At 44.3% G+C, this 23,925-nt stretch overlaps 2 protein-coding genes across 2 annotated transcripts; both read right to left on the bottom strand.

Moving 5' to 3' along the window:
* Nucleotides 1–1,570: 1,570 nt before the first annotated feature.
* LOC133884667 (thioredoxin-like 2, chloroplastic) lies at nt 1,571–6,727 on the bottom strand. Its single transcript, XM_062324171.1, has 4 exons — nt 6,349–6,727; nt 5,580–5,765; nt 2,365–2,529; nt 1,571–1,985 (listed from the first exon to the last, which is right to left on the bottom strand). Exons 1-4 carry the CDS (start codon nt 6,547–6,549, stop codon nt 1,848–1,850), a joined length of 690 nt encoding a protein of 229 aa, XP_062180155.1. The 5' UTR covers nt 6,550–6,727; the 3' UTR covers nt 1,571–1,847.
* Nucleotides 6,662–19,315, bottom strand: LOC133884668 (PRA1 family protein F2-like). Its single transcript, XM_062324172.1, has 2 exons — nt 18,574–19,315; nt 6,662–6,786 (listed from the first exon to the last, which is right to left on the bottom strand). Exon 1 carries the CDS (start codon nt 19,153–19,155, stop codon nt 18,619–18,621), a length of 537 nt encoding a protein of 178 aa, XP_062180156.1. The 5' UTR covers nt 19,156–19,315; the 3' UTR covers nt 6,662–6,786; nt 18,574–18,618.
* Nucleotides 19,316–23,925: the final 4,610 nt, after the last annotated feature.

The raw sequence follows: 23,925 nt of genomic DNA on the forward strand, positions 1-23,925 counted from the left end.
TGCAAAAGTTATACCTTTTTAATAAAAGCACTCCAGGTCAACATTTCGGGAAAAACATCATCGGTGATAGGTCATAATTGTGATCTGTCACCTATGACCTTCGACAACGAAGGTTAAAAGGATAACATAACCGGTTTTATCACAAGCACGTGATAGTTGAGGTAGTAAAAAAGTCATGCATGAGGCCTTGGGCACGGGTTTAAGTCCCATGAAATGCAAAACTGAAATATGTTTGAAAATGATGTGGATTCGACATATGCGATGGACCCTGTATTAGGGTGGCTCTCGGGTGAAAAAATATTTTTTTACTTTTTTGTGTCTAAAAAATACGAAACATGTTCACAGTCATAAGTGATGGGTCACTATTACGACCTATCACTTATGTTTAGGTGATGACATTGATGACGGGTCAAGTTGTGACCCGTCATCTATAACCACATTGGTGACGACTCTATACCCGTTACCCATAACGACTTATCAGTGATATGTTCAAGATGACGGGTGCGGGACCCGTCACCCATGTCCCTTTTTCACGTTGTGACATCAAAAATTTAAGTAATTTTTTTTCTATGTGTCATGTTTTATAGGTGTACCTAGTGACTGCGGTCTATGATAGCTCAAGCCTATCTCGTCATGATCTGATGGGTGTTGACGCATCCATGACTCATGTAGCCACGTATTGCGGCCCACATGTCCTCAACGCACAAGTGACGACCGCGTGTGAGTGAGTCGGTCCCTAAAAGGCTAAGACCATGTGCATGACTACGTAAGGATGCCCGACCTGATGACCTGACTTGCACTGCACTCGACCATCAACCGTGAGATGAAGGGTGCGAGCAAGGCAGGTAAAGAGCATTGCGACGGCTGCCGCGCCGGCGCGAGCCAGACGGGACGTGGCGACGACAGTTGCGGAGTTGGCACTCGACGAGTATGTACACCTAAGTGGAAAATCCTAGTCCTATTATTGACTGAAATCCATGGTACTAGTCAATGATGGGCAGTGATGCCATTGGAAGAGAAGATGCATGTGCTGAAAAGTTAAGTGTGTTTTCATATTTGCACCAGTCCACTCCAAGAGACAAAGCAAACATTCACATTTCTTTTTGCACGTAAGCAACTGAAGTGTATATGAATTATGATAATTCTAAAACAACAATCTGCTATGTACTTGTTCATCATAAAGAAAATCATTCTTGCCATTTTGGCCCTTCAAGGAACTGTTTGGGTAGGCAGGTTTTGGGTCCAATTTTTTGTGATTTTATATTCCTAGAGCAATCTCCCTCATCCAAAAAGGCGAAGATATTGATAATCATAACTTGTGAATTAGATTTTATAGGAAGAAAAATGTTCGCCTGTATCGGCAGGTTATCTTCAATTCAGGAGAACCATTGCTGTCTTTGGTCAAGATCCTGATGTTATAGCACTCAAATCAGAACGAAAATTTAGTGCATACAGCTTAGTTGCAATCCGTGTTGTATATCATGCTTCAGTTAAATGAAATATGATCGATTTGGATTGTAAGACGCATGTCAGTGTTGGAGATAATGAAGGCAGAAAAGGTGGAGTTGCGGAAACGAACAATGGATTGCTTCATAAAAAACAACCTAGAAAGTCACTTGTTTGTTTGCGCAACCATCCTCTAAAATGATGTACAACTCTATGGTTCCTCTGTCCAACATAAATGTTCACAAGGTATAGTACACATTTTCCCTTCCAAGAATGCAAAACAATAATCCTTACAACATCTGATTCGTGAACTAGGAAAATTGAAGATTCTCCGGAGCTGATTACAGTATGATCTATAGTGGGGAAAAATGAGTAGGATGGGGAGCCCATTCTGACGATATCTACCGTGAGCTAGCTTCCGCAGGTTTCTCCCAAGGGCTCGCACTATCCAGCAAGTTAACATCCCCGACTCCGACAGGCGGACCAATGCTGCAACGAGCAGTGTTATGAACTGCAATGGCATCCTTCAGCTTCTGAAACTGCAATTGCCAAATGGAGTAATGTAGGTGCAATCATGTACAGAAGCAAATGAACTGGAACGATTCTTGCACACAATTTTGAAATGGGAAACATAGGGGAGTAATGGCATGAAGTAAAGTTTAAAATGCTGAAACCAACTGGGAGTATCTACTAAATCATAAACATCGGGACTGTCCAAAATAACAAAGTGACATTTGCAAAGGGGATCAAAATGTATAATGAGATCTCTTGTCTCAAACAATATCATGCAGCAACAGGCGAGCACACCAGGTTGTGTGCACTGTCACTTGGTGCAGAGGCTAGAAATGCTTTTCCATTATCTAAAAATGCAAAAGGCAAGCACATAATAAGATTCTGAATGGGTTGAAGCACTCCTACCTTAGCTAAGGAACATGAGAAAGCCTCCAGTTGTCCATCAGCTCCACGGTAAAAATGGAAGAAAGGAAGGACTTTTACATTAAGCCGTTTGCACATAGGTTTGTTTTCATCAAAATTTACTTTTAGAATCAAAATATCAGGGTTCTCCAAAGCAGTCCTGCAGAGCTGCAATACGATTGAAATAGCATCAGATTTAGAACAGATTTCTGGAAGTCCATGAAGTTTAGACACTACTTCCGGATAATCAGGTGGCAGTATCAAATCTACACTGTCAGAATAACAAGTAGGGGAAGGAAAACAATCAACAGACTGCATGCCTTAATATGGATGTACTAAAAGTGCTAAAAAAACTCCAAAGTTCAAACACTCCAAATGTGACGTGAGCAGACACGGTAAGTGGCTACTCCAAAGGCAGCTTAATCAGCTCATAGTACAATCACAAACTAGAAAGTTCAAGCTGGAACTGCTGTAGTCAAAGAAGTTTGGTGTTAACGAGTTGATTGCCAGAGCCACATAGGTTAATTGAGAGGTCAAACCAGTCGCAGAGACGGGAGTCAGGGCTCACCTAAGCAAGCAAGTTAGGCCATATACTCATATGACAACGTCCTAAGCTAATGTGCTGAGAATAGGATTGTAGTAAAGACAAAAGATCTTAAATATCTTTTTGCACTCGAGAGAACCTTTGAGAAGGCTTGTCAATTGTTGATTCCTTCATAAAACTTGAGAGATCCTATCAACTGCTAAGTGTTGTCGAAAGATTGCCAACTTGAGTTACAATTTTATCCCAGAGCTAAAACAATCTATCCCATATTTACATGACCTTCATGCAAACAATTATCTGAGCTCTCCTCATTCTACAAAGGTTCCAATACCTCTGCACCATCCAAATACTCCAGAAAATGGGGATCATGCTGATTAGTATTTGCCTATGGAAATCTTGAAAGATGCTGCAATGGGAAACTCCACACACTTTAAGTTGCACCAGGATAGATTTTACAAATTACAATTGCTGCATGCATTTATAGATTCTCCAGTATTACTATTGTTGGAGGAATGGTACCGCGTGGACGGCTACAATGGTCAAATCTCAAAAACCAAGTTACAGAGGCTAACTTTAAGGTAGATGCTCTGCAGGAGTTAGGCTCGAGAAGGTGTAGTAAAACCTAAGGAACCAAGCTCGGAGGCAAAGCCTGAAAGCCGAAGGGGTGCGGCGAAACCCAAAGATCGAAGAGTATAGTGAAGCCTGTCGAAGATTAGTTCCTAACAATATGTTCGTAATTGAACTGGGCTACCTTCGAGATTAGGGATCAAGCAGGAAATAAGATACACGATGTATACAGATTCGGGCCCCCCGAAGCGGAATAATACCATACGTCCTGTGTGGATGATATTGTATATAGATTATCTCGAGTACAAGCAAGGTGGCTAAACCTAATGAAATGGAGTAGATTGGATCTAAACTAATCTAGAGTTGAAGTCATCGAGTATCTAAAAAAGCTAGGGTCTTAATACTTGCGTCGAGATGTGTAGGCGTTGATTTTTATATTCTCCCACTGGGGTCAGGGTCCTCACCTTATAAAGGTGTCCTGGCGCCGCCTTAGTCCCAGCCGTAGTTGATAGGGAGTTCTTCATCTTGTTGGTCAAAGCAAGACAGTCGAATCCAGCTTGGATACTAATCGTACTCAGGATGGTTAACCCAATCAAGACCTTCCTAGTACGGGGTATTTGAGTTTTTGCCATTCTGTCATCCGGTAAAGTAGCAAATTTACCACTGGGCTCACTGTCATAGATTCAGGAGGACCCATTTGTCATCCTCAGCGAGAAATTGCAAATGACAGCAACATACTGGCGTCGAGGTATAAGATGAATTCCGGCGGTGGTGTGGAGCTCGTCCCCACAGTGGCGGCCATGGATCCTGGCCCCCATGGCAGCATGGAGCTCATCCTCGAAGTGGCAACAATGGATCCCAGCCACGCTTTAGTGTGGAGCTTGTCCCATGGTTGTGTGGATCTTGTTCCCACTGTGGCGGCCATGGAGCCCAGCCCTACAGCGACGGCCATGGATTCTAGCCCCGTGGCTGAGTGGAGCAAACAAGCAGCATCACGACGAAGGGTAACAAATAGGCTAACCATGGGGAAGGAGGCCACGCTTGCACAACTTGACAATATCAATCGGACATGGGGAGGACGAAGGCATCATGGCGGCGTCACCGGACTTGGGAAAGAAAGAGGCGGCACTGGCGGACTTGGGGGAGGAATTGGGCGGAGTTTGACGGTGGTTGACAGTGAAGTCAGGCAAGGGGCTGCCGGAGTACGAGCGAGATCACCGACATCTGGGCCGTTGGAGCTCGACTCGTCGGAGGTGAGAAACGATCGGGCATACTCATGGTGTGGAGTCTAGAAGAGGTTCGAGCAATTCAGTGCGATTTAGATGGGTTGGGCTCAGTATTGATGGGCTTTCACTCCAATTGCTCTCAAATCCAGACGGAATCAAGCTCCAATTCTATTTCTTATTCTTAGCCCATCCAAACAACTGAATTCAATTGAGCCCAATTCCAATTAAGCGATTTCGGGACCAATTCAGAGAACCAAACATTAAGATATGTTAGTCGGAATAATCTTGTGGATAAGGGATAAAGATGTAATGACAACGGGAGTCGTTGAGGTATGCCTATAAATACTCTCACTTACCTAATGTAAAGAGGAGATGAACAGTTATTATATCAACAATTACTATATTGTTCACTGTATTGCGATCACGATCACAACAACTATTTTATTTGCAATCCCCATTTAACTCTGAAACTCTCAAGCGCTTGATATGACCCTAGCAATAACATAGTTGTTCATTGTTTTCTTCTATTCAAAGAACCGCAACACTAAAGAACTTATTTGAAACCTATGTAAATCAAAACTATGGATCGCTAAAATGTGCGATAGTACATCCTTTTTTTACACCAATTAGAAGGCACTAATATCATTTGAAGAGATCCATCCTACTCTAAACACACCAAAATGACACTTTCACATCCTTAGTCCTAGGTTGTATAAAAATGTTGTATAGAAAAGAAGTCAATCTGTACATTCTAAATAATTTGTATCAGTGTAACCATGTAAAGTCGTAATTAACAATGTGTGAACACATTAGCAATAAGATGTACATAAGGCAGGACAAAATTATGTCAAGTAGCTATATTTATGATTAGTGACATTTACCCTTGGAAAGAGTGCCCGGCACGAACCGCACCAGGTTCCATAGAACTCGACAATAACAAGCCTGTCTCCCGCATCTCTCAGTGCATCCAAGAACTCCTCTGTGGAATGGATGTCAATCATGTTTGGGCCAGCATTCTTCTCCCACCATTTTGGTTGCTCGCTGCTCTCTGGGACTGCAGCACGAACCTAGAACAACCAAACGGCAAAACCATCAACCACCCAGCAGCATAAACCAAGGAACGACTTTTCCCATGACTACGCATTGGAAGCGCGTAAAGTTTACAAGACTATGATACCATCCACAACTTCAACCAAGCAAGAATTAGCACATTCACATGGCACAGCACCAGAAATGATCCTACATGTAGAACTAAACACCTGGCAGCCCATATCGAAAACCAAGCCAGTGCAATTTAACAAATTAGTGAATTATACCAATTAGCACATGCTACATGAGCACCAAACTCCAAGCCCACAACGGAACAGGGCAAAGCCCTGAACTTTACCCTAGGATTTTGGGCGTTTATCTAAATGCAGAGAATCACAAGGGCTCCTGCATGATACAACAAATCAACGCGTATACACTTCTAATCTGTAGCCGAAATCCTGAAGCAGACGCCTTCGGCAACCACAAGCATCCCAAACTGCCGAAAAATCCTACATGAGGAAAAACCACCTAGAAACCCTATGGCGCGCCACCTCTCCACGGCCAATAAACAGCAAAGCCGCGACCTTTCCGCAAAATTCCATCATTGAAGAGCGCGCGCACCTTGACCCGCGCTAGCCGACGAGGCCGCGGGGGCTGCTGCCCGGCCGCCAGGCGTGCCCGTTGCGGCGAGCCGGGCGAGAGGGCCCAGCAAGACGGCGGGGACGACGTGGAGGAGGACGACGATGCGGAGGAGGCGGCGGAGGATAGGGCGAGGAAGCGGCGCGGGAGGAGGAGCGCGTCGACCATCGGGATTTTCCGCATCCGGGATCCGCTAGACCACCGCCGCTCTGGGCGCCACCGAAGCTGCCTGCGCCGGCGCCAGGGGCATCCGAGGCGTGGAGGGTTGGCGGGGAGGCGGCGCGCGTGTGGAGGAGCTACTGGTGTGCCGTTAGCGTTGGCCGCGCTCGCTGCTCTGCTTCTTCGTCGGGGGCGGGTAGGGTGTGGTGGAGATGGGGCTGGTTGACGGATGGCGTCCCGTGGATGGGGAGATTTGGGCAGCTGAAATGATACACAGGAAAGGTGAGTTTTTTTAAACAATATTATTATAATGGAAAAATGTAAATATAATACTAAAATTCGATATTTATATAAATAGGTACTTGCCAACATATGAAGTAAACAATTTTTCATTTGAATATGTTAAATACTCAAAAAGTGGTTAAAAATTTTAGATCTAGTTTTTTAATATAAAATTTATAATTATTTTTTGACATCTAAACTGATTCAAATGAAAAAAATAATCAATTACAAAATTGTTGATATCATCGATAGGTAAAATTTAGATATACAGACCATCTCCTTTTGAGATTATATAAAAAAGTTATAATTTTCTAATATTATTTACAGGATATAGGAACTATCGACACGTAGAGTGTCAATAGTCTTTAGGACTTACTACCATGCAGTGACACTAATTCATATCTATTTCTATAAATATTAGATTTTAATATTATTTTTATAATTTTTTTAATAATATAATATTATTTTTTAAAAATCCAGAAAAGGTCATGCGATCTGTGACAAGTGAGTGGGGCAGGCTGCTTCAGCAGCTGCGTTGTGCTGGTCGAAAATTTGCTTTGCCAATTTTGCAGCTAAGAAAAAGTATAAAATTATGACGGGAGAGTAGAGGAAGGAGGAAAATGAGGTGGAGACAATTAGAGGTTAGAGGTGCGCGGAGGATGTTAACAGCGGAATGGCTCCAAAGAGACAGGATCGACGGGGACGAATGAAATTTAGCTATTGCTAAGGTCGACTTTATCTTACTTAGGAGGTTTAAGGTATGTTTGGTAAAATTATTCTATCTAAATTTTTTAAAAGGAATAATTCTTTGAGTAAAGTGATTATATAGTTTAAAGTAATTCTCTAGGCAAATTTTATGTAGAAAATAATTCTATGTGAAAAATGAATTAGAGGAAGCTATTTTTTAACTTCTAACATTTAATTTATTTTAATCATTTCCATTGATTCCACTCGAGAAAGTAAAATTGAAAACTGTTATTTGATATAGCTCCCACTGATTTCACTTGAGAAGCTGTTTTAAAGTTATATATGTTTTGTTGGATGATTTGATTTAATTTTTCGTTTGGTAGTATAGATAGCACGATCCAATTTCTTATTTAGTTGTACCGATAAAACTTGGATAGAGTTAGCCTAAATTTTATGAGACTCACTGGTCATATATTTATTTTTTTATCAAAGTATAATCATGCAAGATGTTATTTGTTGATTTAATTATAATGAATACAATGGTACTATTGGATATGTGTCGAATAATTATACGGAGTTAGTTACATATAGGGTTTGGAGTTGTATTAGTGGTATATGACGGAATCCTAGTTGGACTTCTATATCCAGGGCTCCTCATAAATATGAGAGAAGGGTCGTTGTTTGTAACTATAACACATAGCGACAGGTTCACAGGGGTCGGTTGTGATTCTGTCAGGACCTCGGAAAGCGACCAGTGTTGCTAGTTGGGGAGGAACGCTCATAGACATGCTATGAGAATATATGCTTTGGCTGAACCTCATTGACAAACATCATGTGCATCATCTCGATAGATTCATCTGTTGCTTCCGCTGATAGTTAATTTCCTAATAAGTGGTAGAAGAGCTATGTGTAAGGATCAGTGACATCCTAAGAGGAAGTGAATTATAACACTTCAAACTAATCGGCTCAAAAAAATTCATAAGATAATCCTATATTAAGTTCTATCTAAATATACTCTATGTTTATCTAGTATGTCTACTCTACGTTAAAAAGGTTTGCAACATATAGCCAATTCTTGCAAACTACTTTAGCAATGCAAATATGTCAAGGTAGATTGCAGGTATGTAAATACGGAAACATAAATAAGGTAGAGAGCGCAAATTTGGCATAAAAGATTTTTATCCTCTCTTATCGATGGCATAAACGTCACACATAGTCCATGTTGGAGCAGTCACTTAGGCTATAGCTACCGGACAACACCTGGTCACGACCCTTTAGCCACCCAAGCCTGAATTAGGTTGAGCCACACAGCTACCAAGGCAAAACCTCACCATTCTTTAGGCACCCAAATAGGTTGATTCTACCTCCGGTTCTTGTATTCCTATCAATACTTCGATTTTCATGACCAACTCTTTGAACCGCTCAGGCATCCACAATCATGTGTGCAACAACTTTGCCATTATCCTTCTTTTTGAATTTGTAGTGGTTGCTCTTGGTCTTGATATTGTAGTTGGGCTTGATGTAGAGGTTGGAGGTCTTATTTGAGATATTTATGATCTTGTTATTCTCCTTGGTCTCATTCTTCATTTGCTTGCATTGGAAGGACTTGTGACCTTCTTGATGGCACTTGAAACATGTCACGGTGGACCCTTCCGCAAACTTGTTCACCATGGTAGTATTATTATCTTGAGGAGGTTGGACATGACTCTTACTTTTTAATCTTGCCAAGTTCTTCTCGAGCTTCTCCACTTATTGCTTGATCTCATCATTCTCTTGTACAATAAGTTCATTAGATGTTTCTACAACAATATTTTCAATACAAATCTCATTGCAAATGGATGAGATAGATAAATTAATTAAATTATCACAAGAAGTGCAAGCATCTACCTTATGATTGAAATTAAAGAGATAGGTAGAATGCTTCAAAGGGACCTTAGGATGAGAATCAATGATCTCAAATTTTTTCTAAGCTCTTTGTGCTCCTTGTTTAGTAATTCGAATTTGTTCAATAATTTTTATAATTAGACACAAATGTAGTATGAATTTCATTAATGGCATTGAATTTCTTTAGTGCTTTTGATTATTTCTTTAAGGCCTTTTGTTGCTTATCGATCAAATCAAGGAGTTCTTCTTGAGAGAGAAAATACTCATCGAATTTATCATCACTTATATTATTTTTAATACATTTGGCCATAAAGCATTTGTAGGATGATAACTTGGATGATGGTTTGCATGATGACGATTTTGAGAAAGAGCTTCTCTTGTAGAGTGGGTGGTGAAATTTTCATCACTTGAGTTTGAATTTTCATCTTCACTCACCCATCTTCCTATGCTTGCAAAGGCTTTATCTCTTCCTATTGTCTTCCTCTTCTTGATCTTGGTCTTCTTCTCATTCGTAATATGATCAATTGTATTTACCAAGTTCTACATGAAGATTGGATGATCAATCTTGACGTTGATCTTCTTAAAAAATTTCTTCACTTGTGAGATGAGCTTGGCGACCTTGGAATTCATCTCTTGGTCACTTAAGGTGCTTTCCTAATTTTCTTCATCGCTCTCTTTATCTTCATGGCCATCATCTTTACTTAAGCTTGACTCTTGCACCTGCTTCCTTATCTTCGCCTTCATGTGCGGTAAATGACCTTACTTGCTTGTGAGGGCAAAGCTCTTAGCGTCGGATGAGGAAGGAGCTTCAACCCCAATGTTCATGGTCATCTGATAGGCGATGATATTGCCAAACACGTGACTTAGAGTTATCTTCTTGATTTCATTGTTGTCATAGATGATGGAGACTATCAACTTGTACTTTGAAAGAAGAGCTTCAAGTATTCTTCTCACTACTTGATCGTCTTTAATTGGCGTCAAATCTAACCTATTGATCTCATTGACAAGAATATTCAAACGTGAGTACATGTTATTAGTACTTTCATGGGCAAGTAATTTAATGCTATTAAGCTTAGAGATTACACATGATATTTCTCATTGCGCACGTTCTTTGTGCCTTCATGTATTTAAATGAGATTAATCATGTGCATTTGTGACAAAATATACACGATTTGAAAGCATCTTTGCATAGAGATGATAAAAGAATACTTTTTCCTATAGCAATGCATTGCCTCTCCTTGTTTATAAGGCGTTGTCTTATCCCCTCCTTGATGGCTCTCCAAACATCTAAACTTTTGGCTTGTAGAAAATAAGTCATTAGAATTTTTCAACAGGAGAAATTTGTGCCATCGAAGTGTGAAGCACTACCAGAATTCATCCCATCTCCAGACATCCCAACTCACTAGGCAATGAAGCCTATGTGGCTACGGCTCAAATGCCATTTGAATTGGTAAAACATTGTAAGAAGTGTGAGGCTCTAATAACGATTGTAGAGCCAGTGTGAGCCCTAGCTCTGATACCACTTAAAGGGATTGGTGATATATTAAGAGTAAGGGGTGAATTAAGATATCTAAAACTAGCTGGTTTCAAAAATTTCGTAAAAAACCTATATTAATTTCTATCTAAATGTGCTCTAGGCTTATCTAGTGTGCCTACTCTACTATTCAAAAAAGTTTTACAACTTATAGTTAATTCTATCAAACTACTCTAAGAAGGTAAATTGTAAGTACGTAAATATGAAAATGTAAATAAGATAGAGAGAGCAAACTTGGCATAAGTAATTTTTATTCTATAGTATCGATGGCATCAACGCCACCTCTGGTGCACATTGGAGCTCGACCAAGAATATGCTCTTGGTCACCAAGACTCTTCCGGTCATGGCACTTGAGCCACCAAGGCCTCAAGCAAGATGAGCCACCGAGCCACCAAGGCAAGGCCTCACCACAACCCCCCTTTTGGTTACTTATTGTTGTCTTCACTTTGGAGCTTAAGCCACCAAGGCAAGGGTCTTCGCGTCCCCATACAATCTTCTTGCTACTGCTCCAGACTAAATTGGAGGGTCAGCAAGCTTGAGTCACCAAAGCTCAAGGTGCTGGTGAGTCGCCAGGACTCCAGGGTATCGATATACCTTTAGGTACACAGTAGAATAACTCCTTGATCCACTCACTAGGCAGCAATGCCTAACAATAACTCTCTCTCTAGCCTGTACTTAATTACATTGGATGATCACTTTAAGCACTTTGGTGGCTTGAATGTATTCAGTAATATATATTAGGTTCTCTAGACTCTAGCATACTTAAATGACCGAGTGAGAGGGTATTTATAGCCTCAACTACGCGAACTAGTCATTGCTCCAACGACTAAAAATTTCTGTTTATGCTGGATGATCCGGTGTAAATAGATTGTACTCACCGGATCATCCGACGTGTATATCATCCACGAACTAGCCGTTGAAACCCACTCAAACTTATTGTGAACACCGGAAGGTCCAGCGCGATGTCCTCCTTGAACGTCGAAACATCCTATGTTCATACGATGCCAACCAAGCCATTTTGCAACCCCTCTCAAAAATGGTCCAACGTGTTTATTTTTGTGAATGTTGAAACAGTCGGTGTGTATTTGACCCTATTTGGAAGCACTCAGAAAAAACAAACCGCCAAAAACTTCTTATGAACACTGGTTCATCTAGCGTGTTCATTTTTGTGAATACTGGATTATCCTCTGCTCTTCAAATTGTACACGTTGGAATATCCACCGTGTATATTTTTCGCCGACTAACAATTCAGGCATAACTTTAAGCTCTAGACTCTGATTTTGATGATCTTGGACTCTATGAAAAGCTTATGAAGAGCTCTATATGATTATACAGAAATCTGGAACAAGTCTAATTCATTGTGAACGCTGGATGGTCCGTTGTGTATATTTTTAGTAGACTGTCACTTCATATTTTGAGTATAACTTTTCGCTCTAAACTCTGATTTTGATGATCTTGTATTCTATGGAAAGATTTAAGAGCTCTATATGATTGTACAAAAATCTATCCCATTTGATCACACCAAAATTCATGGAACAAGTTCAATTCATTCCTCTCTGTCTCAGCTTTGGTGAGTTATCTTTTGTTGCATCTTTTGTTAGTCCTATTAACTATGTTGTCATTAATCACCAAAATCACATATATGTCCTAAGAGGGCTATGTTCGCTACATGAACGACAACAACAGTGACACTGAGTTTGATCCTTCTGAGGTATCACATTACTACGACCAACTTTCTACTCAAGTTGATACCTTGAATGATGCTCTTGTTAGCTAGGATAGATTACTCAAGAAAGCGGTTCGTGAGGTTAGGGAACTCAAGTCTAAACTAGAATGTTATTTATCTAAGCTTAAGTTGCTTAGGTATAGGGCCAAGGATGAGGAATGTGATAGTTGTCTTGTGGTCATGAGTGAGCTTGTTGAGCTTCAGATTCTGCATGCTCAAGTTATCAGTCGGCTTGAGACTAATGAGAAGAAGTTCCTTGAGCAGGAGTTTAGACCTACTCTCTTAGACGCTTGTAAGAATTTCTGTTTGCTCACAAAGGATGTTGAAGTGAAAGTCGAGCGCATTAAGGAGCTAGAGTTTAGATTGGAGAGTGCTGAGAGTTCTAAGGATGTGCAGCCAAACTGTTCCACCTACATCGTTCTTAAGTACAAGTTCAACAGGGTTAGAGAGCAAGTGCAGAAGCTCATGACTATAATGAGTATCTCCTTTCTCTTATGGAGAAGTGCTCAGAAGGCAATGGCAAAATTGATTTGATCTTGACCAAGACCGAGATGTATGCGGATAAGGCAAGATTAGCTCTAGGGTTAGGTTTTGATAGAGTGGCCTACAATGGGCCAAGTAAGACTGTGTTCACCACACCCACCACTCTTGAGAGTGAGAAATTCAAAATCAATGCCACACACTCTATGCCAGAAAAGAACAATTCCACACTACAAATCAAGAAGAGAGAGCTTGCAAAGACACAACCTAAGAGAGCTCCTTAGCCTAAGAAGAAAGCCCTATGAAATAATCTAGAGTGCTCTCTGAGAGACGTTATGTGTGCACCTACTGCCAGAGAGAAAGTCACCTAGTAGAGTTCTATTTTCGCAGTAGGAGAGATGAGTTGCGTGAGTGGAAGTGGAGCACTCGGGATATGTACCACCTCTCTTTTGGTGTACATCAGCTTTTTCCTCACTTTCGCTCACGAGTTTTTGACGCTTCTCGACCCTCTTCTAGAGGCGTTGCCCGGCATAGATCATGACATGATTCATTTAGTTTTGGTCCATGTGTAAAAGGTTTTGAGTCACAACGGTTTGGCAGACCATGTTTTCCTTATCATGGTACTGCCCCCAGCGTGCTAGAGCTATTTTACCAACACCTATTTTTACTCATTCTCCACAATCGACTCAGTGCTTGATTCCTAAGAAGTTTCTTACTTACACTAGCACTGAGTACTCGATCTCTCGTTACTCTATGTAGGTAGCAGGTGGAGGCCTAGAGAACAAGTGGCCCATCGAACTCGGTTGTTTGTGTCATATGACCGGAGATGCATCATGGTTCTCCAACCCCACCTCGACGAAGCGGCACAAGTACATCACATTCAGGGATGATAGAAAGGGAAGAGTGAAGGACAAATGTATGGTAAATGTGAATGAGAGTTTTAATCTCAAATGTGTGGCTTTGGTGGGGTATCTGTGATACAATTTGCTTTATGTATCTCAATTGTTGGATGAGAACTTGGAAGTGTGCTTCAAGCGTGATGCTTCTTGAGTTCTTGATTCCTTGAACACTTTTGTTTGTCGAATTTCCTAGGAGAGTTTTTGGAGCCATTTTTTCTGAATTTCATGGTCCTTCTAGGTGTTTAATTGCACATCCTTTTTTCTAAGCTTCGGATGTGGCGTAGGAGGCTATGGTACATGAGCTTTGATTTGCTTTCTCATTTGAGTGCCCTAGGCTTGATTCGAGAATTCCCTAAGCTGAAGTTTGAGAAGAACCTTGTTTGTGCTCCTTGTCGGTATGGCAAGATGGTTCTTGCCTCTCACCCACTAGTCAATATGATGATGACTGAACAATCGAGGGAACTTCTCCAAATGGACACTGTTGGTCCTTCCCGAGTTTGTTCGGCGGGTGGGAAATGGTATGTACTTATCATTATTGATTACTACTCTCACTACTCTTGAGTCTTCTTTCTTGTGAGCAAGGATAACGTGTTCTCACACTTTCGGAGCTTAGCTTTGCGATTGTTTAAGGAATTCCCTAGTGCATTAAAAGCAATTCACAGTGATAATAGCACCGAGTTCAAGAACTATCTCTTTGATGCTTTCTATCTTGAACATGGCATTGAGCATCATTTCTGCCTCACGCGTTCCTTAGCAGAATGACGTGGTTGAAAGGAAAAATTGAACTCTGATTGAGATGACTAGGACGGTGCTTGATGAGCATATGACTCTTAGAATGTTTTGGGCAGAGGCTATTAGCATAACTTGTATCTCTAATCGGATTTTCTTGCACTCTATTTTGAATGTGACTTTTTATGAGTTGTACTTCGGGAGGAAGCCGAAGGTCTCTCACTTGAGAATTTTTAGATGTCATTGCTTCATCCTAAAGCGTGAAAATATTGACAAGTTCGAGTCGAGTTCATCCAATGGAATTTTCTTGGGTTATTCTCTTCATTATCATTCTTACTGGGTTTATAATCTTGACATTAACACCATACAGTACCACAAAAATGGTGATCACTACCGGTTCTAAAACCCCATAATTACGGATTTTAGAACTGGCAGTGATTACTCGGCACTGTTGATTGGTACCTATAACTGTCGGGTCTAGAACAGGTAGTAAATGGTGTTCTGGGGAACCAAAAAAAGACACGAGCTAGCTCAAAATCGAGCTAGCTCGGCTGCCGCCACCACTGGCGCGCTCCATCACTGTTGCCATGCCACAGCTCCACCGCCGCCACCCTGCATAAGAAAACACGACGGCACGAAGGCCGCTGCCACAGCACACATAGCACACATGGCAACGAGTACACAGAGCACACACGGCACACCCTTGCTCCGTCCTACACAAAGAAAGCGCGCGCCATGAAGGCCGCCGCTACAGAACACGCAGTGATGAGGAAGGGTCGAAGAACACGTACCTGATGGTGACGAGGTTCAGGGAGTGCAATGCGTGGGGCTGAGGCGAGGCACCATTCACGGGGACGCAGTGAGCGGGTAGGGTGTCGAGCCTGGTGACCTCAGCGTAGACCCTCTGCCATGGTAGGAGACCGTAGCTCCGTTGCATGATGGGCAGCAACGACGATTGCAACGGTGTCGAGGCAGCCCCTGCCTCATCCATCCGCTCACCACCGCTTGCCGCCTCTCGCTCCCCGACACTATTGGTGCATGGATCTTTGACCCTAGCGAGATCCATGGTGAGATCCGTCGGATCTCGCCATGGATCTCGCTAGGTGCGGAGTTGCTGGTGGGAGAGACTGGGAGGAGGAGGCCAATGAGGGATGAAGGAGAGAGAGGCTGGTGGGGGAGGAGGAGGAGGACGGTGGCGGGGAAAGAGATAAGGTGGAGAGATAAAGAGAGAGGAGGTGAGGGAAAGAGGGGATCGAACACGCGAGGAGATAAGGCCGAGCCGTGAGCGGACGTGAGGTGAACCAGAAGCCGATTCAGTGAAATTTCTGGTCCAGTCCTCTCATTAGTGCTGGTACAAATTAAAAACTGATAGTGATAGTATCAGTGCCTTTTTTAGTGCGAATCAGCATTGATAGTCGGTTTCAGTGCTGGTTCTTAATGGCTCAGTCATTTTTCGGGCATGGAAGGTTAAGAATCTGCAATGATACATTTTCAGTGGTGGTTCTTGTACAACCAGTACCGATGAGCCGCTATTTATAACCTGTTCTTTTGTAGTGATCAAGGTATCCTGTGATGTGACCTTTGATGAATTAACCTCTTGTTCTAGTACTGTTCTTGAGTGTGCAAGTGATCAAGAGATGAGCGAAAGGTGTTATTGGGGAGGCACCTCTCTCTAACGGATATGAACGAAGGGATGCTTCTTGAGGAGACATCTCTTTCCAATAACCATGAATTGATCATTTCTCAACGGATATGATAGCTAAATAAACTACTCTTTGATGTTTACAGGATATGAAGAAGAGGTGATTTGAAAGATAAAGAAACAGTACTGAAATGCCTGGAAGCATACTAGATCTTGTTGAGAGAGAGAGAGAGAGCGTTGCCAACATCAAGCTCAAATTCAGCTGGTCGGCTCTGCGGATAAGCACAAGTGTCCTTTTCTTATTGGTCAGAAACTATTAACAAGGTATAGGTGGTTTAAGTAGTGACTCACATGGTCACACGGTGTCTCCATCTCAGTTGTCAACGTCCGTCCCTCACCACTCCGTGAATCTGAAGGCAAAGCTCTTTCGGTTGATCATGCAATTCCTTCTTCACGAGGCAAGATTAACTCCAAATTACTCCTTTCAATTATTTCTAGTGTTCGGATAATCCTTAAACTTTAAATCTGTTCATTTAACCTCCAAAATTTAAGTACCGTATCTTATAACCCCTAGAGTAATTTGCAATAGCAGTTTTACTGACGTGGTGACGGTTTTGCTGACTAGGTCATCCCTTTCACCGCTGCTCTCTCTTGAATCCTCTCTTCTCATTCATCTATCTCTGTTCCTTTCTCGCGGATGTTGCTCTAAGCCGCCGACGAGATCGGGCTATCCCTCTTGTGCAGAGGAGCCCCACCCCATTTACATCTCCACTACCCGCTCTGTCTTATCCCCTTTGCCCCTGGCTCCCTCTGCTCCCTCTCTCTTAGCCATCATTTTCCCCCATTGTGCCAGAGCAGCAACAGCGGCAAGCCGAGCTCGCTCACCGCCTTCCTCAGCTCCTCCCCGTCGAAGCCATCACCGTAGGGAGAGCCGCTGGAGCTCCTTGTTCCATTCCTAGATTCAGACCCCTCTCTCTCGCTGTAGAGGTCAAGATCAAGGCCCTCCTTCTCTAACTCCGACTGTAGGACAACACTGCCGCCATCATCAATTTCTACCTCCTCCAGTGAGCCATCGGCCTATTCCCCTCTCCCAAATCTTCCTCGCTCTATGCTGCACCCCTTGGCTGCTTCTCGTCGTAGCTCCACCAGCACCTAGGCCAGAATCAACGTTTTCTCCACTGCCAAGGTCCACCGCCCGTCGTGAAGCACCTCACTGCTGCCGGCCTGCTCCAACACCTCTTTACCTAAGCCGAGACTGCAAAGAGCTCCGTCGTAACTCTAAGAAGCTAGAGCACGGGCCCACTTGGCTATGGCCCGTCACTGGCCTGAACTTCCATTAGAACCGAGCGCTGCCGCGCCATTTGGATCGCCGCCAACCAGGTTGTTATCGTGCCCACCAGTTGTCGAGCGCCTGTGTGAGTTCACTATCGTGCGCTACAGCTCCACACGCTGCTTCTCGATCTCCCACTCTCTTCCTAGCTCGGTCGCGCCTACGGCCAAACCCCCCACCGCCGTGCTCCATTGCTCGCTCGCGCACTACGCTGTGTCGCGCCGTCCCTCCGTGCCTCCTAGCCAGCAGGTGACGCTCGTGCGTGCCGCCCTGATTTCCCTCTCTGCTCTCTCTTCTGTTGTGGTGGACTCCCGCGTCGGTCGAGACCCACCACGCCAAGACTAAGTCGTTCCTTGGCGCCGAGGACGATCGGCCAAGAAGTCTGCCGCCAAGCCCTCTCCTCTGGCCAGAGGGAGAGCGATAATGTTGTAGCCATGTGGCAAAAACAGGTGGCGTAGCAACCACGTCATTAAAATAAATATCGCAAACTACTTAGGAAGTTATGTGATATGTATTTAAAATTTGAGGGTTAAATAAACAGTTTTAAAATTCGGAACGTTATCCGGCACCAGAAATAATTTAAGGAGGTAATTTGGACTTTTTTCTTATACTAATATTCCATAACTGAGCCCAAACTGAGTTCAAATTGAATACGTCCTACCCTAATTCATCTACTCAAAACCAAATTCATCACAATAATTTCAATAAAAGATCATCCAGAGACAAGAAATGTTTGCATTCAATCGATTATATCACAGTACATGATTAAAAAAAAATACCAATTCAGCACGTTTCTTTTTTATTTATTGAAAGAGCACGAACAGACCAAAGAACATCGATCTGCATCTCACTAACCAAGAAGCAAGAAGACGAGCAGTAGGTGGAGGGCAGCACGGTCGTCTACCAGCGTCCAGCCTCCTCGTCGACGCTGTCGGCGGCGCGGTGCAGCACAGCGTGGAGCAGGACGAAGAGGAGACCGACGAGCAGGGACGTGATGATGTTGGCCGTGGCGCCGGTGAGCAGCAGCAGGACGAGCGTGATAGCGGAGAGGACCGCAAGGACCACGCCTTCCCCGAAGGCGCGGCCGAAGAGGACGAGCGGCCCGTCGCGGAGGAAGTAGAGGAACAGCCAGGCGACCATGCAGGCGAGGAAGACGAGCAGGGAGACGGGGTGCCAGAGCAGGGAGAGGAAGATGACGCCGAGGACGAGGATGGCGTAGTTCGAGGCGAAGTGCGCGAGGTTGGCGCGCGCGCGGCGGTAGGCGTCGGTGAACCCCCGCGGGACGGAGAGCGCGCGCGGGTCCGCGAGCTCGCGCCAGGGACGCCGCGTGGCCAGCGCCGACGCGCCGCGGGCCTTGGCGCGGGAGATGAAGTCGAGCGGGGAGGAGCCTTCGGGCGGCGGGGCGGAGGAGGAGGGGATGGTGCCGTACTTGGACATGGCCGGAGGTGGAAGGCTGGAAGGTTAACGGCGCCGTCAAGGAGGGCGGACGCGACGCGAGGCGGTGGGGACAGGGGAGAGCTTGATGCTGGAGCAGTTGGACCACGGAAGGGGAAGGTATCCGATTATGCAGAAGGGGAAAGGTATCCGGTTATGCTGAAGCAGGCGTGCGCATGGAGAGCTGGAGACTGGGTAGGGACCCACGGCACCATCGGTGCGGTTGATTCTCAAACTGACGGGTGGATTGCGTTCATGCGGGGATTCTCGTTGGATAGGTAGGGCGGAAATAGTGCTGAGGTCGAAGCCCATGTTTGGCTTGGCCCATGAAATAGTTGGTTGGGCTGTGTCGCACGAGGGCCGTCAAAAACCTTCTTCATCTACTCCGCGCCTCTTCATCTCAGTCGCGGCCAGCTATACATTTGTGCAGTCTCCCTTCCTCACGCAGCACTGCCCACCTCCCGAGTGGCGCCCAAGGTTTTTGTCAAGGCATGGCACGAGCAGGAGCGGCAAGACCAGGTGGACGGGCACGCCGAGAGCACGACCAAGCATTCCAAGAGGGAGACGCAGAGGAACTTGCGTGTATCTGGGTCAGAGTGGGTGACAACATGATGTTTGGGCCGGCCTATGTGTGATTGATAAATACTCGAGGAACACTACCTGAGAGGGGAGGTTGTAACAGACAAAAGTGGCAATGCCGTGAACTATCTCCTATCCTAAACATGTAATCTATGGAGATGAAGAGCCTCGACAATCGGTTTAGCTCCATGGAGAAACACGTCGATGGAGTTGAATCCACACTAGAGGAGAACGGCAAGGCGATCGATGACCTCACAAGCGGGATCCAAGAGTGGAGACCACAAATCGACGCATCCATGGAAGGCATGTGCATGGAGATTGGCGTTCTGCGCAAACACATGGAGCTGACGATCCTCAACACCTCCAACACCAATCCCGGTATCTAGGCGAGTCCCGAGATGGCGGCCGCACACTCACCTGCAGGCGATCCAACCATTGGCCCATTGGGCACCGCGTCCACAACGATCACCAGGAGTCTGTGACGGGGCTGATGTCTGGCCTCTCACACCTCACGGTCACAGGTACTCGCCAATCCCCTCCACCACATCATCCATTTGGTCGCTATCCGATAGATTCCATTGCTAGATCCTCACACCACCACTCATTCCACCACCCTCCCAAGATTCCCAAAATGCACTTCTCGGAATTTGACAGTAATCACCCCAAACTTTGGTAGAGTCAGTGTGAAAATTACTTTGATCTTTATGCCAATGAACCAATAATGTGGGTCCGGGTTGCGTGGATGCATCTCACAGGCGTGGCTGCATGTTGGCTCCAATCTGTGGATCATCATGTCCACGATGCCACTTTGTTGGATTTTGACGCCACGATTCATTCACGCGTTGGCCGGGATCAACATGAAGTATTGATCAGGAATCTGTTTCATATCCGACAAATGGGTTCAGTGAAAGATTACACTGAACAATTCACTGAACTCGTTGATCAGCTAGCAGCCTATGATTCCAAACCAGACCCGCTATATTACACCACTTGATTCATTGATGGTTTGCGCGATGACATAAAGTCGATTGTGTTGGTTCAACATCCCCCGATTTGGATACTACTTGTGTCTCGGCCTCATTGCAGGAGCAAGTTAGCGATTCAGGGCAATGTAGCGAATTTCGCAAATCTGATTGGTTTGCTATGCCATGAGTAGTACCGCATGGAGCGCTGCCACTCCCTCCACCTCCGTCATCAAAGCTAGCAACCGCTGAATCTGCGGACACCAAGTGTGGGCTGGATGCAGCATGCAGTCAATCGACGAATGACAAACTGGCCCCCCTTCGTGCCTATAGGTGTGCTTAGGGCCTCTATCATAGATGTGTAGAGAAATGGAGTCATGATCATCGCAGCAACCCATCAATTCAACTCCACGTGGTCCAGGAACCCTTGGAATTGTTCCACTTAGAGCAGTGTAAAGATGATCAGGCTCAGTTGGGTGATAGTGAACTTTTCTCTCTATCTTGTGCTGCTTTGTTAGATAAAGAGACCCCACGTACAATGAAATTGTGTGACATGATTCAGGGTATTGAAATATTGATGTTGATTGATTCAGAGAGTTCCCACACATTTCTGAGCATAGCAGTAGCAAAGCAACTTCCAAGAGTCATAGCATTACAACATCCATTGCCAGTCCAGGTGGCTGATGGTGGTATTCTTTACTGCACTGAAGAACTTCAGCAGCCATCGTGGTCGGTTCAGGGGATTGAATTTCACACTTCCTTCAAAATTATCCCTCTGCATTGTTATGGAGCTATCATAGACATGGATTGGCTCAAGATTTTCAGTCCTATCAAGATCCATCGGGGCACCAAAAGGATGTCTATTCCTTACCAAGGAAGTTGGGTGCAGTTACAAGGCCTGTTGTTAGATCACACGCACTATTCAGCAATACAAATAAAGGTAGTATCGACAGAGCCTACCACCACCTCTCAATCAATCTTACCAGCAGCAATCCACTCACTATTGGATCGATTTCCTGACATCTTTGCTAAATCAGAAGGGTTACTACCCAGCGGCCCTTGTGATCACAAGATTCCTCTAGTGCCAGGAACTCGGCCTGTCATCATCCGACAATATAGGTACCCTCAACTTTGAAGAATGAAATCGAACAATAGGTGCAGGCCATGCTCCATCAAGGAATCATTCAACCTAGCTCCAATGAGTTCTCCTCCACGGTCCTCTTGGTCAAGAAAAAAATATGGCACATGGAGGTTTTGTGTCAATTACCGGCATCTAAATGCTCTGTCATTTACACCTAAATATTCGGTTCCCATTATTGATGAGTTTCTAGATGAGCTATCCGGCACTTGTTGGTTCTCCAAGCTTGATCTACGAGCTGGCTGTCATCAAATACGCCTCAGCACTGGTGAAGAATTCAAAACGGCCTTCCAAACTCACATAGGGCATTACGAATTCAGAGTAATGGCCTTCGAGTTAGCAGGAGACCCAGCAACATTTCCCAGTGCGATGAACACCACCTTAGCACCCCTTCTCCGCAAATCAGTAATGGTCTTTTTCGATGATATTCTCATTTATAGCAGCTCTCTGGAAGACCATGTGATTAATCTTCAGCAAGTACTGCAACTACTCCACCGGGACAATTGGAAGGTAAAACTCTCTAAGTGTTCATTCGCTCAGACAAACATTGCATATCTCGGCCATATCGTCAGTGTTGCTGGTGTTCATACCGATCCTTCTTAACTTGCTGCTATCCAAGCATGGCCAGTACCCAGCAATGTTAAGGAGCTTTTCAATTTTCTCGGTCTCACAGGCTATTACCACAAATTTGTCTGTAATTACGGCTCCATCAGCAGACCTTTAACAGAATTGCTGTGCAAAGGAAGTCTTTTTGTCTGGACTGCACAAACCGAGATGCATTTCCACACCTTATAGCAAGCCTTGAGCATGGCACCTATCTTGGCGTTGCCAATTTCTCCAAACCATTACAGATTGAGACCGACACAAGTGAAAAGGGTGTCTATGCAGTATTGATGCAGAATGGCCATCCCTTAGCCTTTGTCAGTAAGTCCTTGGGTCCAAGAACAAGTGTATTGTCAACATATGAAAAGGAATACTTGGCTATACTGTTGGCCATCGAGCAGTGGAGATCTTACTTGCAGCTCAATGAATTCGTCATCCTTACTGACCATTGCAGCCTTACCCACATGAATGAACAATGCCTCCGCACCCCGTGGTAGAAAAAGGTGTTCACCAAGCTTTTGGGCCTACAGTATAGGATTTCCTACAGGAAAGGTAGTGACAACAGAGCTGAGGATGCACTGTCGCGACATCCTAATCCTCCTATGAAACTGCAAGCTATATCTTCTTGTCAACCAACATGGTTAGCTAAGGTAATCGCTAGCTATGACTAGGATCCCACAGTACAATAGCTCCTAATCGAATTGGTGGTGGGAAAACCGACCGATGGTTTGTACACTCTGAACCAAGGAGTAATTCGTTACAAGCATCGCATTTGGTTGGGCTCTAACACAGAATTGCAGCACAAGATCATTGGTGCTTTACATAGCAGTGCTATTGGAGGGCACTCCGGGTTTCCAGTTACATATCACTGGATCAAAAAGTTGTTTTCCTAGAAGGGGATGATATCACAAGTGCATCAACATGCTTTCTTGCCAAATCTGTCAGCAAGCCAAGCCGGATCGGGAAAAGTACCCCGGCCTGCTTCAACCACTCCCAGTCCCCAAAACTTGTTGGAAGATTATCTTGATGGATTTCATCGAGGGGTTACCTCAATCAGGCCACTTTAACGCGATACTCATTGTTGTGGACAAGTTCTCTAGGTATGGGCTTTTCATCCCGCTTTCTCACCCCTTCACAGCAGTCACAATCACACAAGTTTTCATGGACTCTATTTACATGATCTACGGTCTTTCAGAATCCATTGTGATTGACTGTGACCACATCTTCACGAGTCAATTTTGCCAAGAACTATTCAAATTAGTAGGAATCCAACTCTGTATGAGCTTGGCGTACCATCCACAGATGGACGGTCAAATTGAGTGACTCAACCAATGCCTAGAAACATATCTCAGATGCTTCATCCATGCTTGTCCATGCAAATGGAATGCTTGGATCCCATAGGCCGAATACTGTACAATACTTACTTCCACTCCACACTTGACAAATCTCCCTTTGAAGTTCTCTACGGGACATCTCCTTTGCACTTTGGTC

Source organism: Phragmites australis, chromosome 11 (assembly GCF_958298935.1).
Source record: "Phragmites australis chromosome 11, lpPhrAust1.1, whole genome shotgun sequence".
NCBI lineage: Eukaryota > Viridiplantae > Streptophyta > Magnoliopsida > Poales > Poaceae > Phragmites > Phragmites australis.

Coding starts and splice junctions, on each gene's coding strand:
- LOC133884667 (XM_062324171.1), bottom strand. CDS start 6,549: ATGCGGAAAATCCCGATGGTCGACGCGCTCCTCCTCCCGCGCCGCTTC. Junction 5,766..6,348: donor GTCGGCTAGCGCGGGTCAAG/GTGCGCGCGCTC, acceptor TGGTTGTTCTAG/GTTCGTGCTGCAGTCCCAGA. Junction 2,530..5,579: donor GCCGGGCACTCTTTCCAAGG/GTAAATGTCACT, acceptor ATCGTATTGCAG/CTCTGCAGGACTGCTTTGGA.
- LOC133884668 (XM_062324172.1), bottom strand. CDS start 19,155: ATGTCCAAGTACGGCACCATCCCCTCCTCCTCCGCCCCGCCGCCCGAA.